Source organism: Pinus tabuliformis, chromosome 8, assembly GCF_031772625.1.
Source record: "Pinus tabuliformis cultivar Carrire ecotype Pingquan chromosome 8, CPIR1, whole genome shotgun sequence".
Taxonomy (NCBI): Eukaryota; Viridiplantae; Streptophyta; class Pinopsida; order Pinales; family Pinaceae; genus Pinus; species Pinus tabuliformis.
This window is the reverse complement of record NC_142294.1, coordinates 1246096075-1246112826: the sequence shown is the minus strand read 5'-3', so window position 1 is coordinate 1246112826 and position 16752 is coordinate 1246096075. Positions and strand designations below refer to the sequence as shown.

Sequence of the window (16752 nt, the reverse complement as noted above, 5' to 3'; positions counted from 1 at the left end):
GCTGAGGCCTTCCATGACCAGTAAGAAGACGAGAGGTGATAGAGGGCATCCCTGTCTTAGACCCCTTTCAGAGTGAAAGAAGTCAGAGGCCGAACCATTGATAAGAATGCTGAAAGATGGTGTGGTAATGCAGGCCATGATCCAGGTAATGTAGGCATGTGGGAAACCTAGATGAATGAGAATTATTTTGAGATATAACCAGCTGACACGGTCAAATGCTTTGGATAGGTCGATTTTGAGAAGGATGGCTTTTAAGTTCTTTGACCAGATGGAATGGAGGGCTTCTTGTGCTAGTCCAATGGCCTCATGGATCTGTCTAGATTCTAGAAAAGCAAATTGCTGCGGGCCAATGGAACGAGAGAGGATCGGTCTAAGACGATTTGCAATGGTCTTTGAAATAATTTTATAGAGGCAGTTACATAAAGAAATGGGTCTGTAGTCATCAAAAGATGCAGGGGAGTCAGATTTGGGGATAAGAGCGATAAATGTAGAGTTGATGGCATGGTATATAGATCCAGATGTCCTACTTTCTTCAACCACCTGAAGCAAGTCCTGTCCCAGAATGTCGAAGAAGGCAATGAAGAATTCGATAGTCCATCCGTCCGGCCCTGGACTCTTGTCTTTCTTGAACCATTTCAGAACTCCTTCTAGCTCCTCAGCAGTGACCGGGTCAGTAAGGGTCTCCACATCTTCATCTTCCACAAATCTCGGGAAGTGATTAGCTATATTAATAATATCAAGTAAGCTTTCTTCACGCGGACGCCTTTAGAGGTTCCTGAAATGTGATATGCCCAGCTGTGCCAGTTTATTAAAATTGTCCGCGATGTCTCCATCCGGGGTGGGTAATTTCCAGATAGTATTAGATACCTTCCTGCATTTTGCATAGTTGTGGAAAAACTTTGAGTTGTCATCCCCAGCTTGAATCCATAAGGCTCGGCTCCTTAATCTAATGGATTCCTCTCTCTCATTGAGGATCTTGGCTTTTTGATTTTCTAGTTCAATAAGCCTAGTTTTGTCCGCAGCAGTCAAGAAGCCCTGTCCTCTGTCATCTGTTAATGAACTTAAGTCCGCTTCAATCTGGGATAGCACAGCTGATTCCCGAACAAATTTCTCCCTTGCCCACTTAATAGAACAATGCTTAATTTCTGATAGGTTCCTACAGAAACCTTTGGCAAGGGGAACAGATTCATTGATGGGATGAGAGGCCCAAAAATCTTTTATCATCTGAATGTATGCTGGATCCTTCAGCCAAGAAGGATTGAATTTAAAGGGTGCCTTGGGTTTCTTAAAAGGTCCCAGAATCTCCAGGTATATCGGATTGTGATCCGATATCCCCCCCGAGCCAACCCATTGCCTGTATAGGTGCAGTTGTTGCAGAAGAGGACCTTTTAACAGAAATCTATCAAGTCTTCTTGCAAGCGCAGCATCCCCTACCCTTCGATTCCGCCAAGTAGGTAGCAGTCGCTGCACAGGTATATCCGAGAAATCTGATTGTTCCAGGAGATTTGTCATATAATCAGTGATAGCGTCAATTTGAGCCTCAGTACCCCATGATTCCCTGTAACCCAGAGAAAAGTTGAGATCTCCTCCTATAATAACATGGTCCTCATTTAGTAGGGGCATCTGAAGAGTATTCTGCCAGAATGTTTCTCTCTGGGAGCATGGGGCATAAATATTGACAATTCTTAGATCCTTACCAAGTTCCGCCGAGAAGAAATCCAGGCCAATGAAACCAGCACCTCCCCAGGTTGAGATGGGCTTGATGGAACGAGGATTTATCCCGATGGCGATGCCTCCAGATCGACCCACAGCATCATTAGCAAAGAATTTCCATCCAGGGACCAAAGATTGCATAACACCAATAATTTGATCTGCGGAGCAAAGTGTTTCTTGAAGCATGATAATGTCAATTGGCTCAGTGGCAATGAGCCTCTTCATGGCTAGTTTTTTGGAGGAACTAGCCATACCTCTGCAGTTATATGAAAGGCACTTCATGGGGAACACCTCTCGGGGTGTGTCCTGCTCTAAGGACCCCGTCAATGGTTGCTTGCCGACCCGAGACCACCTCAGCCCCGGCTTGTTTGATGGCTTTAGAAAGGTGCGATTTTCGCCCTCTGGGATTCAATGATGTCCCCTCAGGAATGATAATGCCTAGCCCCGAGTGTCCGACAGCCTGATCCTTTGTTGTGTTCCGAGACCTAAGGAAATACGGATGGGGAGGGGAGGATGGGCTCGAGGAGGTAAAGGATCCAAGAGATGTAGAGATAATAGGGTCGGAGCAAGTGAGAGGTTGAGATAGAGAGCAGGGGATCATGGGGATATGTGCAGATGAACCCGAGTCATGAAATGCATTTGAAGCTGAATGCAAAGTAAAAGAAACAGAATTCATACCCGCTTCTGCCGCCGAGCGCGCCCTTGTTTTTGGTGGGGAGGATCTCCGGAGATCAGTGTCGCTCGCAGGTGGAGATGTCGATAGGGCCGGACCAGCAGACGACGGACGAGATATGATGGGGGAAGCAGTCCTCGTTGATGCCGGGGTGCCTTTCACTGATTCTGCAGCTTTCTTATTGAGGGGACAATCCTTTGCGAGGTGCCCCACTTTGTGGCAATGCCTGCACCGATATGGTACGCCTTCATAATCCAACAGTTGAACACGAATACACCTGCCCCATTGAAGTGTGATCTGTTCCTCGAGTCCCTCTCGAGTGTCCAAATGAACCAAAATCCGGGCCAGTGTACGATGCCCAGATTCCACATAGGTGCAATCATAGTCCAAGTATGTCCCTAGGGCATTCCCAACCCTAATGAAAACTTCCTCGTCCCAGAATGGAATTGGAAGGCCAGGGAGTCTCACCCAGATTGGACCGGCACCTAGCTGTTCTCGTTCTGGATCAAAGAGAGGGTTCCATCGCTTGAGAAGAACAGGGGCCATTTCGATGTGCCAATATCGACCCAGAACAAGTTCTGTTTGGTTGACCTTGGAGAATTTAAGAGAGAACCATCCTCTGGGGAGGACATGGACTTCTGGTAGATCAAAAAGTACTCCACCCCAGATCTCCTTAACCCAAAGATTAAGTCTCTGCCTCGAGTATGATCGACCCCTGACGTGCCCAACCAACACAGTGTTTGCAATATCCATATATTCTCCAAGCGGTTTTGCTTCGTCAAATTTGATGGAGATATCTCTTGCCGTCGATCTAATGCACTTAACCTTCTTAGATCCAGAGTGAGGGGCCGAAGGATGATCAACCAGAGGGTTTGTGATGCCCTCCCGGGGAGACGGGTTAGTGGGAATGGAGGATACCGCCGGCGTCTCAAAGTATCCCGATGGGCGAATACCAAAGGCCGATGCGAATGTAGCAGGTGTAGAGATCGGCGGAGGGGGGATCACCGATGGAATAGTGGACAGAGGATCAAATGAAGGTGATGGCGGAGTGTTTGAGGCCAGAAATTGTAGTGCCCCAGGCGAGAGCGGAGGGACCTCAAACGGCGGAGATATAGGAGGGTGAACGACAGTAGAGAGAGGTGCAGATGCAGGTGTAGGTTGATGCGGCTGGGCAGATGAGGAAGCGGAATGGGGGTTTAGTGAGCGAGAGATAAAATGCGGAGTCCCAAATATGACGTTCTCCGGTGTGGGATCCGCCGAATAATCAACCTCTTCATACTCCCAACGATCCATAACTGAATAATGTCGGTGACAGAAAGGGACAGGCGAGAAATTCGATAGTGTAGCTGTAGCAGTGGCGAAAGCTGAGTCCGTGACCGTAACCGTCCAGGAGCTGTCGAGTAGCTGTCGGTGCTTCCGCCCTGTGGAACCGTCTGTGCAGATGCCCTACGAACCCTAGAATATGCCTGTAAACCCTAGCCTTGTCCCTTGCGCGTGCCCATCTTCTCTCCTTGCAAAATCATTATAACTTAGTTTCAAAATTATTATGTTAACACAAACAATTTCAAATAACATTAGAAAGAACATTTAGTAAAAAAAAGTACTTGTAAACCACATAAATAACTCACTCAAGAATGTGCATAAAAAAATTTGACTCTTGTCAATTAAAAAAGATATAACTTGTATAATAGAGTTGCAATAAAGACAAGATTTCCTCTTGGGAAACATTCTCAATGGCACCAAACCTTTACAACACTTTACTCGCACCATAAATCTCCTTACAACATAGCCTATGACTCATTCAATATAAGGCCCCCTTTACTTGGTAGATTATTTATACATCAAAAAGTTAGGTTCCAACTTGGTGGGCTAGCTCTAGTGGTTGAGGTGTGCTTTTAGTTTCATGCAAAAAATATTGAGGTCAATCCCTTGAGTTGGCTACCTCTGTTGCATGCATCACTTAATGTCCTTGCAATGTTAGGCATCATAATCATATTCGACGAGGTTTCACTAGGTACTATCCACAAAATGTAGGAAAAATCTTAAGGGTTTCCTTGTGAGTTTTCCTTAAAAAAGAATAACAAAGTTAGGTTTTATAAACTTGGCTCTTAAACTCAACATACTGAACATACTCACCAATTTCTACATTGATACATCATATATACAATACATATATGTAGTTGGTTTATAATAATTAAATATGACTCCATCAAACTATAATAATATTATCCACCCATCAATCATGGTGTTATATATTTGAGGGTGATGAGGCTCATTCCTAGCTCTTTAGATATGAATTTCAACTCAAACAATAATTTTGAATGTACCAATCATAATTGCAATGCCAACAAAAAAATCCAAGTCAACAACACTTGTTAGAATCCCCAAATGATAATGTGGAAAGTGGTTGTACACCTTGTTCATGCTTGCATGGTACAAAATGCTTATGCACCAATTTTTCATCAATTCCCACATGATGGCACAAAAATTTTCGTTAACCTTTCTAACACTTCTCCCTTGTTAAAAATCAATTTTTAATATGTAGATTTCCCTAAACTTCTCAAAGGTATATTTCCTATAGCACCCCTCTCAAGGTTAATAACCTAATAAGGGTACTACTACCAAATCCATTCCATCTAATATGTATTCTCTTTTTTCAATTGTATCATAAGTTATTACATAGCTCTAATAACTATGTTTTTCTATATTTGTATTGTTACCTACAATCAACTAACATATAACATAATAATATTTCTTTCAACAACTCTCAATTGTCAATGCTCATAAATAAATAACATTTTAATGAATAAAATTTAGCAACATACCTCTTTGACGATTTAAACAAAAATCATAGTAAACTAGCATACCCCCAAAGCTAGGAAAGGGAACCCTGAAGAGAGTATAGGTGAGACATTTTGCAAAATGAAAGTAGAATGGTTTTTGGGGGGCTTAGTGGATATTATGTTATGGCTCGCAATCTTTCTAGTGGCCTTATATAATCTTCCACAAATTCTTTGAGGTCCTTATGTTCCATGGATGTAGTAATCCCTTTGTGGTTCCCTAACTCGTCTTATGCCTTATTAAAACACTATGAAAGTTTCTTGGAAACTATATAAAGTTCCTGAAACATTTCTTTGCTTATTCTACCTCTAGCAGTTTGTGCAAGTACAGAGAAATTATGGAAATACTTATTTCTAGTTATTTCATGAATTATAGATGCATTACAAACATATATCAAAATTGTTAAATATTGTAGCTTGGACAGGTGTTATAGTCATGAGAGGTATCATTAAGGCTAGGAACACAAAGGAATTAATTATCTCCAAGCCTATGTAATTTTTCCTAAATTTCACCTAGGGAAAATATCTTAATTAAGTCAATTAGTGATTTTTTTAAATATTTCCTAAGTCTAAACTTATGGAAAGTGGATAATTAATTGACATTAGTTGGGATAATATTGATTCACCTCTAGAAGCTTGTAGAAAGTTTCTATGATGATCTTAGCCATCAAATGGATTAAGTGAACTGTTAATCATGGTAATTAATTTTTGAATGGGAGATTATAAAGGGAACCGATGGGTAGCATTGGAGACACATTGAGTGGGTGGATTTTTAGAGAGACACCTGGAGGGTTTCAACAACAATGATTGAGAACAAATTTGCCAGAGTTTATTCTTCACAGAGACTTCTCAGTTCCAGAGGGAGGTTTAGCAAGGGCCGAATTATTTATGCAAAAGTAGGTCGAGTTTGCTAGTATGAGTTTGTAAGTTTACTAGTGTGAGTTTCCAGAAGGTTAGATTGAATTACCAGTTGCTAATATGAATTATTAGAAATATTGTGAGTGGTCAAAGCAAGTTGTTGGAGGCGACATGATTTCCAGAGAGAGATTAAATTGCTAAAGGAGTTTGAGTTATTTCTCTAATTGTGCAAGTTGCCAGAGAAGATTGAATTTCTCCAAGTCGCATGTGTGGGCCAAGACAAGGTCAAACAGGAGGGTCGAGTTGCTTCTAGAGGGTTTACTTGCTTCCAGAGGGTCACATTAACTTGTCGTAATGAAGCTTATTTTTTGTCGGAGCTTAGCCAATGTCAGGCAAGCAGTTATAATTTTTCAATAACAATTTTTACTTAAGATAATAATATAAACCCTCAGATCTGAAAATTGGTTTTCCCCACATTGGGGTTTTTCCAGGGACGTTTGTCCAAAAATACTTGTGTTCGTTGTGTGATTATTTTCTCACATTTTCTGGGGAAATTTTTGTTTTGTGAATGGTGTTGTTCATGTTATTATTCATTACTTCCAGCAAAAGAATTAATTTGTTGTAAACAAATAATAGGAAATAATTAACTGGGTTAATAACACATTCTTGGTAGCTAGAAATTTCACAAAAATGTTGTATAATGGTCCCCATAAAGTTAAGATTCACACATTTCTTTGTTTAAATGAGTTTAGGAAGTTCTTCAAGCAAGATTGAGCATTGACATTGGTCTTGAGCATTGACAAGATTGAAATGTTGCTCTAGCAACTCCTCTAATGCTATATGGAAAGACTAGTGACATCAACCACACTCTATGTCTCTCTTTCCTCTTTACCATTGGAGGAAGAGAAATCACTACTCTTACAAGGCAAAAAATTATCCATCTCATAGTTTTCATTTGGGCTTGTAGAGTAGTCTTCCCCAAAAGAACAAAATAGCAATTCAAGACTTGAATTTAAGATTTCAATTTTCAACCATTGACCCTTTCAATATCATTACCATCGACAAACCCTCGTATCATTAAAAATATTATAGAATTGCATCTCCATCCTTATTCTAATGAATTGGCTAACAATGCACGCCACAAACACATGGTTTTACAAAGCATATTTTATCAAAGAATATAAGTGTCGAGGGTATGGATAATATATATTTGGCCCTCCTCCTTTAGTTAAATTATTGTAAGTTTCCCTAATTCATGCTAAAACCTCAAGCTAGTTTGGAAGAAGCCCTCAACTATAAGATTGTTAGAAGTCCCAAGGAAACACACATGGTGTTATGATCCTTGACCCTTAAAATTAAACCACAAACAAGATATTCATAAAAGATAGAAATGCTCATCTACTTTATATATCAAAATATCCTTCAAAGGAGGGCAACAACATACAAGAAACATATTATAAAAGATCAACATTTATTCACTTCTCTCTTCAAGGGGTCAATCTCCTACTAAGGTAAGCTCCAATACAATATACATCAATACAAGATCCATAATAATGACTCCATCCTTATTGAGAGTTAGAAAGTCTTAATCATAACTAAATGTTAGCTACCTAATGGGCCCTCTTTAATGAGGTCATATTACATTTATTTGATACTAACTACTCAGTGGGCCTTATTTAACACTAATAGACATAGTTAACCTAGTCCACCTTACATTAAATGGCCACCATACCTACACTATCTTTAACTCTAGTGGGTCCATTAACCCTATTACACTCTTAGGGAGGATACCACCATATAACATGATAAGAAATAAATAGAGTTATATAAAAACAATGAAATATTTTTTCAAAGTTTCATTATCATCCAACCTTAACAAAGAAATCCAATACTTACAACTATTTGTTTTTAATAATAGGTGTAATGTGAACACAAAATATTATACGTTTCATAAACTAACACACAATTTACTTCAAAAAAAAATGTAATAACACCATACTTATTTTCTAATTCTAATTTAATGTGAATTTACAAATTTACCATTAAAACAAACCAAAAAAACAAAAAAAAAATACAAAACAACATCGTTCTTTATTTTTTAAAATCAAGATTTTTTCCCTAGCTTGACATCATGTACAATCATATATAAATCTAAATATATTCATGTACAATGATATATAAATCTAAATATATTCGTATTACAATTTTTTTCCCTTATAACACTTAGACATAAACAATTTTAAAATAAATTTACCTATAAAATTTAATATTAATATTTTATTTTGAAAATAAAATTGCAATTAGTTGTTATTATGTTACTTTCTTAAAGAAGGTAATATTAACATTTTAACATATTTTCCAAAGTTGGAGAGGTAAGGCTAATGGTACACTTAATAATAATTTACGAACTGCTTAATATTATACAGCAATGTATCAATCGAGAAATAGAAAGTTGATTTGGCTTCAAAGTAAACAGTGGGTATGAAACTTCTTACCAAACAATCAGAAAGTGACACACGTGCACATTATGTTCACATTACCAAACTTAAAAGTATTATTATTTAAATTTAAAGAAATCCAACATGTTTATATTTCATCATTTGTAAAAAGATATTCCTAAAGATGATAGCAACAAGATGAGATTAAAAACAATCCACAAAATATATTCAAACAAAATATTTATATTTATATATATATATAACTCTTTCATCCTTTTGTCTATGATGCTTTATTATTATTATAAATATCATGAAAAAAAGGGTGGGCATAACCACCATTTTTCAAAGGATTAAGGCCACACTTAAAAACCACATTCATAATAATAATATATAGCAGTTTCATGAGTAACAACATATAAAACATAAAGGAGTAAGAGTCCAATGTATTTTATCATTAATTTAATGGGAAAAAACAATGAAATTTATGTCATCTTATACAAAGTTTATTAAATTACTTAGTCTAGGTGATTATTCAGGATTCGAGTTCGAAACTTTGTCTAAGGGTGGTGAATACGATGGGTGTCGAAGAACTACCAAACCTCAATGTAGGTAATGTTATCGAATGTAGGATATTAATGAAGATAATGTCCTATTAGTAGATTTTAGGAGAAGATGATTGTGTATTGAGCTTCTTGCTTTGGCGATTTCAAACCCTGCGCGCGCCCTCCTCTCTTGGTTCCCGGGGCCTCCTGCTCCCGAGGCTTGGTCTCCTGTGGCTGGCCAGTGATGGCCCTTCTAGAGTCTCCTTCGAAGGGAGTTTAGACCCCTGCATCTCTTCCTGAATCTTCAGCCTAGTTAGGAGAAAACACAAAAGCTTTTGCCTCTCTGATCTCCTCCCTTGGATTGTCTCAAAACAGGCCTTCAATATCCAAGTTTGTTAAGAAGATTGATGAAATCCCTGAAATAATCCTCCCCCCTTCCCTCCCTCGTCGCGTTTCTCTCTCTATCTTTCTAAACGTGGGTTGGTAGGACAATTTACTAGGCTCTGGCCCTCACCCCGATCAGTTCTCAAATGGGTGGAAAGAAACTGGGCCTCCTCCATTTTGGGGAAAATCTCGATCAGATTTTGTGGAAGAGGTTACTTCACCTTCCATTTCGAAACAAAAGAGGATAGAGACTTAATCTTCAGAAATGGTCTGTATTTCATGGACTCAAGAGGGATTTATTTAAATAGATGGACTCCAGACTTCAATCCAGAGTTGGACGTGCCGAATGCAGTGGTAAGGCTCCCGCATCTTCCTTTACACTGCTAGGGAGATGAATCTGTTAAAGTAATAGGAAAAGCAGTGGGGAAATATATTGATAGAAGTGAGCCAAAGGAAAACATGCATGCATGCGCAAGAATTTGTGTGGAAATTGATCTGGGGAAAGGACTTTCGAAAGCAGTCAAGATCAAAGTTGATAGCTGGGTTCACATTCAACAGATGGATTATGAACAAATTCCGTTCAAATGCAAGGTATGTCACAAATATGATCATTTTGCAAATAGATGTGTTAAAAAATAGGAAACAGAAGAAACAGAAAATCAGGGACCAAAATGGGAGCAAGTCAAGAAGAAAAAGACAACAACCAAATCATTTTCCCAACCCTCTTTAGTCTCCATTCTCCCTCCCTCATCCCTCCCCCCCCCCCCTTTCCCCCTCTTCCTCTCCTTCCAGGCCTATTCCATCTAAATATATCCCCTCTCCCTCTGCTTCCCTTCCTCCTTCTTCTAACCCTCCCCCTATCGGATCTATTGGTTTCTAATCCCTTTAGCTCCCTTGTGGACCCTGATATCCCCTCCTCCCCTCCTCCCTCCTCTCCCCTCCTACCCTTCCCCTCTAATCCCTCCCCTTCCTCTCCCATCCCCTCCCATAGCCCTTCTCACTCCTCCTTCGACCGAATAATCACTCGTACCCTCTCCAAAGAGCTCCTCTCCTCTATTGACCACCCTAAAAGGGTAGGCAGAAAAACCAACAAAGAAATCAAAGATGAAGTTGTGGCAAAGGAAATGGCTTTGGGCACCCAACAACCTTTGGATACTTTCTTAGAAAAAAACAAGGAGAAAAATGCACACCCCATCAGAGGGAAAGGCCCCTCTACCCACAACATCAAGTGATAATGAATATAGTCTCCTGGAATTGCAGAGGAATGGGAAGTATGCCAAAAATTAAGGCAATGAAAGATTTAATAGTTTCAGAGAAACCATATATTTTTATGATCCAGGAGACAAAGGCAAATGAAAAGGAAATGGAAACAATGATACAAAAAACAAAAAGTTATCAAGGAACTTCAATTCTAGCAACCGAAGCTTCAGGAGGAATATGCACATTATGGAAAACAGAGAACTTTGAGCTCCTTCAGTGAAGAAAGAGTTGCATTGTATAAAAACATACTTGGAAAACAAAAAACCAAAGGAGAAATATGGTATTATAAATAGTTATGCCCCTAATCATTACAAGGATAAGGAAGTCTGATGGACCACCTTAAAAAACTATCTTTTGCAGGACCAAAACTGAGGCATAATTATAGGAGGAGATCTCAATTTGGTTTTGATTGCAGGAGAAGTTCAGGGGAATATACAAAGTTGATCCATATAGGGAAATGTTAGAATCTATTATAGAAGCATGCAAATTAATGGACATGCCTCCTAATAATGGAAAGTATACATGGAGCAACAAAAGAATTGGGAAAAATAACATAAAGGAAAGGCTGGACATATTTATAATACAAGACAAAATTGCCAACTCATTCAACGAGATAAAATCCAAAATCATTCATAATATAACATCGGATCACAAACCGTTGGCGCTTTCACTTGGGAAGTTAGAGAATTTTGGCCTAGTGCCTTTCAGATTCAGTGCCACTTGGAATGATAGTGAAGAAGTAAAAGAAATCATTGTTGAAGTGTGGACAAATCCAATTTCTGGCTCTCCTAGCTATGTTTGGGAAACTAAATTAAAAGCCCTGAGGAGAGAGTTGAAACATTGAGCAAGGAACAATCAATTAGAAACACAAAAAAGAAAGTTAGAAATAACAGAAAAAAAATAGATAGAATCCAAGTGGAAAAAGAGCAACAAGAGGAAACGCAAAAGAGCTTTTGGCAGGAAAAACAAGTATATTGGGAGTTGTATAGGCAAAACAAAAAGGAAGAGGAAGAGTGGAAACTAAAATCCTGAAGTTTATGGCTCAAAGCAGGGGACAAGAATACAACGTTCTTCCATAATACGGCCAGAATAAGGAGAAATCAAAATCAAATAGACAACATAAAAGATAATGAAGGCAAAGAATTTAGAGGACAGGATGAAATAAAGGAGGTTTATAGATATTACAAAAATCTGTTATTGTCCCCAACTTCAAATAATGAGTATGATGAATATCTACAACATATTCCCAGCAAAATCATTTAGTAGAAAACAATGAATTCACAAGAGAAGTTGAAGAAAAGGAAGTTGTTGCTGTTGTGTGGGATTTGCATCTGGATAAGGCCCCAAGCCCGAATGGGTTTCCTATTTCCTTCTATAAAAACAACTGGAGCACTATCAAAAAGATTTGATAAGAATGATCAGAAATGTCTTTGGGAAATTCAAGATAGGAAGATTCACAAACTCTTCCTTCTTAGCCCTCGTCCCAAAAGACTCGAAAGCCAATTCATTTAGTAGATTCAGGCCCATTTCTTTATGTAATTCCTCCTACAAAATTATAACAAAGATTCTGGAAAAGAGAGTAAAAGTAGTGCATTCTAATAGTGCAGGAAACATTGCACTCCAACATTCTGAAAAAAATAAAATAAATAAATAATAATAATAATAATAAATAAAATAAAATGTAAATAAATAATGATTGTTAAGCTTGACATGGCAAATAATAATAATAATAATAATAATAATAAATAATAAATAAATAAAATAAAATAAAATAAATAAATAAATAATTATTGTTAAGCTTGACATGGCAAATACCATTGATAGGGTTAACCTGAGTTTCCTTGTAGTTGTCCTACAAAGATTTGGTTTCTCAAAAAAGGTTATAGATATAATAAAAACATGTATTGTGGGGCCTTGGATTTCACCATTGGTTAATGGAAGACCAAGTGAATATTTTCAGAGTTCAAGGGTTCTGCACCAAGGCTATCCTCTCTCCCGTTTTCTATATATCATAATGGTGGACTCTCTGAGCAGAAACCTTGAGAAATGCAGACAAGATAGGACTACCATAGGTTTTTCAGTCTCTCCGGAAGTAAAAAAGCATAAACCACTCTTTTTTGTAGATGACACCTTGGTCATGGGAGGGGCCTCTTGCATAATGGAAAGAAGAATAAAAAAGGTTCTTAATAGTTTATGGAAGCCTATGGAGGTCTTCTAAACAATCAGAAATGCAGAATCTTCGGTTGGAATACACCTCCTCGCATTCTCCAAAAAATCTCAGAAATACTGGAAATTCCTTTTCAAGAAAAATGGAGCCATTTTCAATATCTTGGCCTCCCTATTTCAAAAGAAAACTTGAAGACCGAGATATGGAACAAGTATATTGAGAAAATGAAACAAAAAGTGCAGAATTGGGGTATGATCTGGCTCAATATGGCAGGAAGGGTGGTATTAATTAAGGCATTACTTACAACTCTCCCAATTTACCAATATGCAGCAATACTAGCCTCGGCAAGTATACACAAACAAATTGAGCTAGTAATTAGGGGGTTTTTATCGCAAGGAGGTAAAATAGAGACAAAGAAGCACGACCTTGTGAAATGGGATGAAGTAACTCTGCCTTACGAGAAAGGTGGGTTGGAAATAAGACTTCCTAAGATAATGAACTTGGCACTTGGAACAAAAATAACTTGGAGATTTATAACAGGAGAGAGCAGCTGGTGGAAGCAAATCCCGGAAGCAAAATATATGAACCACAATAGAATCCGCTCATTGGGAAAAGGTTATCCAACCAGGCCCTGCACCCAGGTTTGGAACCTGATTAAAAAAATTGTTTCCCTCATTAAAGAAAACTCTTCCATGATCCCTATATTTTCACAAGCATGGATCAGGGATGAGCATTGGCACATACCGGAGGAATGGACAGGCCAGTGGCATGGATATATTCGGGCTCTTACTGAATCGCACATCAAGTTACAGGAGGTAGAAGATCAACTTATTTGGGCCCCCGCCAAAACAGGGACATACTCACCAAAGCTGGGCTACATTCGGCTTATGGATGCTAAACAACCTGATAACCTAAAAAACTGGTGGAAAGTTGTTTGGAAACTCCAAGCTCCGCCTAGATGCAGACTACTTATGTGGAACATTATTGCAGATAAGCTACCTACGGGCGATACTCTTAAAAAGCGGGCAATATCTGGACCTTCTTGGTGCGTTCTCTGCCACAAAGATGAGGAATCGACGCCTCATCTCTTCCTCCACTGTGAGACTACAAAGATGATCTGGCTACAGGTTACGCAGGCTCTTAACATCAGCACTGTATGGAATGGTGAGAATATTCCTACTGCATGGACGAACTGGTGGGCTGCGGTTGCCTCCGATAAGGCCTCAATCCTTCCTGCAGTGGTTTCGAGTCACATATGGCAACAACGGAATGCTATCATTTTTGAAAATCGCAGAGCCAACTGCCAGCTCCTCTCGGCGTCTATATGTGCTGCATACTCTGAACTTCCCTTCGAGCAAAAATCCTCCTGCCCAAGAATTATACAGCCTGAACATATTAACAAGGATATGCCTTGGGCCTACTTCGATGGGGCTGCCCCGCTACAAGGATGTGGAGGGGGGATTGTTTTATACTTATCTGATACACATTATTATCATCTGAGACTGGGACTGGGGACTGGCTCAAACAATTATGCGGAGCTTATCTCCTTGAGACACCTTCTCTATTTTGCTCTTACTAAACATTGCAGACAAATACAAATCTTTGGGGACTCAAAGATAGTGATTGATTGGGCAAATAATAAATCTTTTTGTCATGCATATACTTTGAAGCATATCTTGGAAGAAATTGTTTTTCTAAAAACACATTTTGACCAAATCACTGTTTCTCATATCTACAGGGAAAGAAATGAGATTGTTGACCAGCTATCGAAAGAAGCGGCGGATCGCCCTCTAGGAGATTGGCTGATCGAAGAGTTCACACCAGAAGGGACGCACAGATACTATCACCGCCCTTACATTGACGGCCAGATGATGGGGGATCTTCCCCCTCCTTAGTTATTTTTGCTGATCTACGGTTTCACCTTTTTTGTATATATCAGTATAGTCATATCTGGTTTCCATACCTGTGGATGTTATACATCAACTGTATATTTTTTGTGATCGTTTGGGGGTTTTTTGGGATACTATCCATACTGTTGGTGGCATACAACTCCTGTATTCACCTTATGACATCTTAGACACTGTTATAGCACTTTTTGTATCGTGGTTCATACCACACTACAGCATATGCCTCGGCATCTACAACATGTAATATCTATTATTATCTTTTTAATAGAAATTACGAACTCTATTTCCTCGGGGAAAAAAAAAAAAAAAAAAAAAAAAACTCTTCCATGATCCCTGGGAATGGTAAACTCATCAAAATCTGGAAGGATAGAATAATGGGAAATCAACCAATAGCTTGTCAAGAAAATCTTCAGGATCTAAGAAGGTGTATGAAAACAAAAGGAATCACTACTCTGGAGGACATCTCTCTTTGGAGAGCTGGAGAATGGGGAGATTGGAGGATTCTCAACCTTCCTCAAGGCCTTGTCCCTCAGTGGAAGTCCCTAATCACTCATCTCAAGGGGGCTGCTCCTCTGAGTCTAGACTCAAAAGATATTCTTCGATGGGATCCTAACGGAGGGGATTTCTCAGTCAAATATGGATATGCCACCTTACATCAGTTTGGAAATCGAGACTGGGATTTCTGGAGGGTTGCATGGAAAATTGAATCCCTACCAAAAATCAAAGTGTTCATGTGGACACTTCTTAAAGGCAAAATTATGACCGTTGATAATCTTAAAAAGAAAGGTTATGAAGGCCCATCACGCTGCGCAATGTGTCAGGGGAGTGAAGAAAATATTCAACATCTCTTTGTGGGTTGTCCCTTTGCTTGTGTCTACTCGCAAGGGCTAGTTAGTCCCTTGGAGGTTAGTATTCTGCAATCGCAGCCTTTACATGAGATTTTATCATCCTGGGGAAAAAGGTATCCATGTTCTTTCAAAAATAAAGAAAAATTAAAAATATGTTGGTTGAGTTTGCCCTCATTTATGTGTTGGCAAATTTGGTTAGCAAGAAATCAAAGGATCTTTAAACATTGCACCCCAAACACCAAAACATTTCTGGATAAAACTTGGAGCATGACAATTGAATTCATCAACTCAAAGGAGCCAAAGCAATAGATTTCAAACACATGCAACAAGAGGAAAGAGTCTGGGCCAAATTTGCGATGAGAAAGCAACAAAAAATAAACATTAGCAAATCTCCTAACAACATTCAAAACTGGAAAATCAGAATTAAGAAAGACGAATTCAAAACATGGTCAGAAAACTTAAATAGGCCCTGCTTACTATTTAACGGAGCTTCTAAGTGCAACCTAGGTAAGGCTAGAGCGGGAGGTATACTTTTCTACCCAGGAGGGAAAAATCCCATCACATATGAATGGGGATTAGGAGAACTAACCAACAATAGGGCAGAAACATATGGCCTCCTCTTGGGAACGGAAATTTTAAGGCATTGAAGCATGAAGAATCCAGTTATAATGGGGGACTCTTCAATAATAATCCAATCAATGGTGGAAAGTAGAAGCCCCAAGAACAAGGCTCTGAGTCAAATAACAAAAAGGGTGGGAAAAAATTTGTAGTTTCTTGGTAAAGTCACCTTCAAGCATATCCTTAGAGAAAATAATAGTACCGTCGACAGGCAAGCTAATTTGGCTATCAATCGTCCTATGGGAGAATCTAGAATTGATAATGAGATTTCTCAAAAACTGATTCCATAGAACCTCACGCCTCCATGTGTAGAGAATAACACTCAAGACTAGAACTTCAAGGTGGGCAATAGTCACTTCAGCTCGAAAGGCTAGAATTCAGAAGATCAAGAAACCCAAGGAAATCTCTAAGAACATACAGTACAGTCATTCTACGACTATCACTCGAATCACAACTACTCAAGCTTCCCATGAAAGGCTAAAGATCTCTTTCTTACAGGAGGCA

The 16752-nt window shown here is 38.9% G+C and overlaps 1 protein-coding gene across 1 annotated transcript; it reads right to left on the bottom strand.

Moving 5' to 3' along the window:
• Window positions 1-765: 765 nt before the first annotated feature.
• Window positions 766-1938, bottom strand: LOC149239896 (uncharacterized). The gene has a single exon (XM_089369997.1). The coding sequence runs from the start codon at window positions 1936-1938 to the stop codon at window positions 766-768; it is 1173 nt and encodes a 390-aa protein (XP_089226123.1).
• Window positions 1939-16752: the final 14814 nt, after the last annotated feature.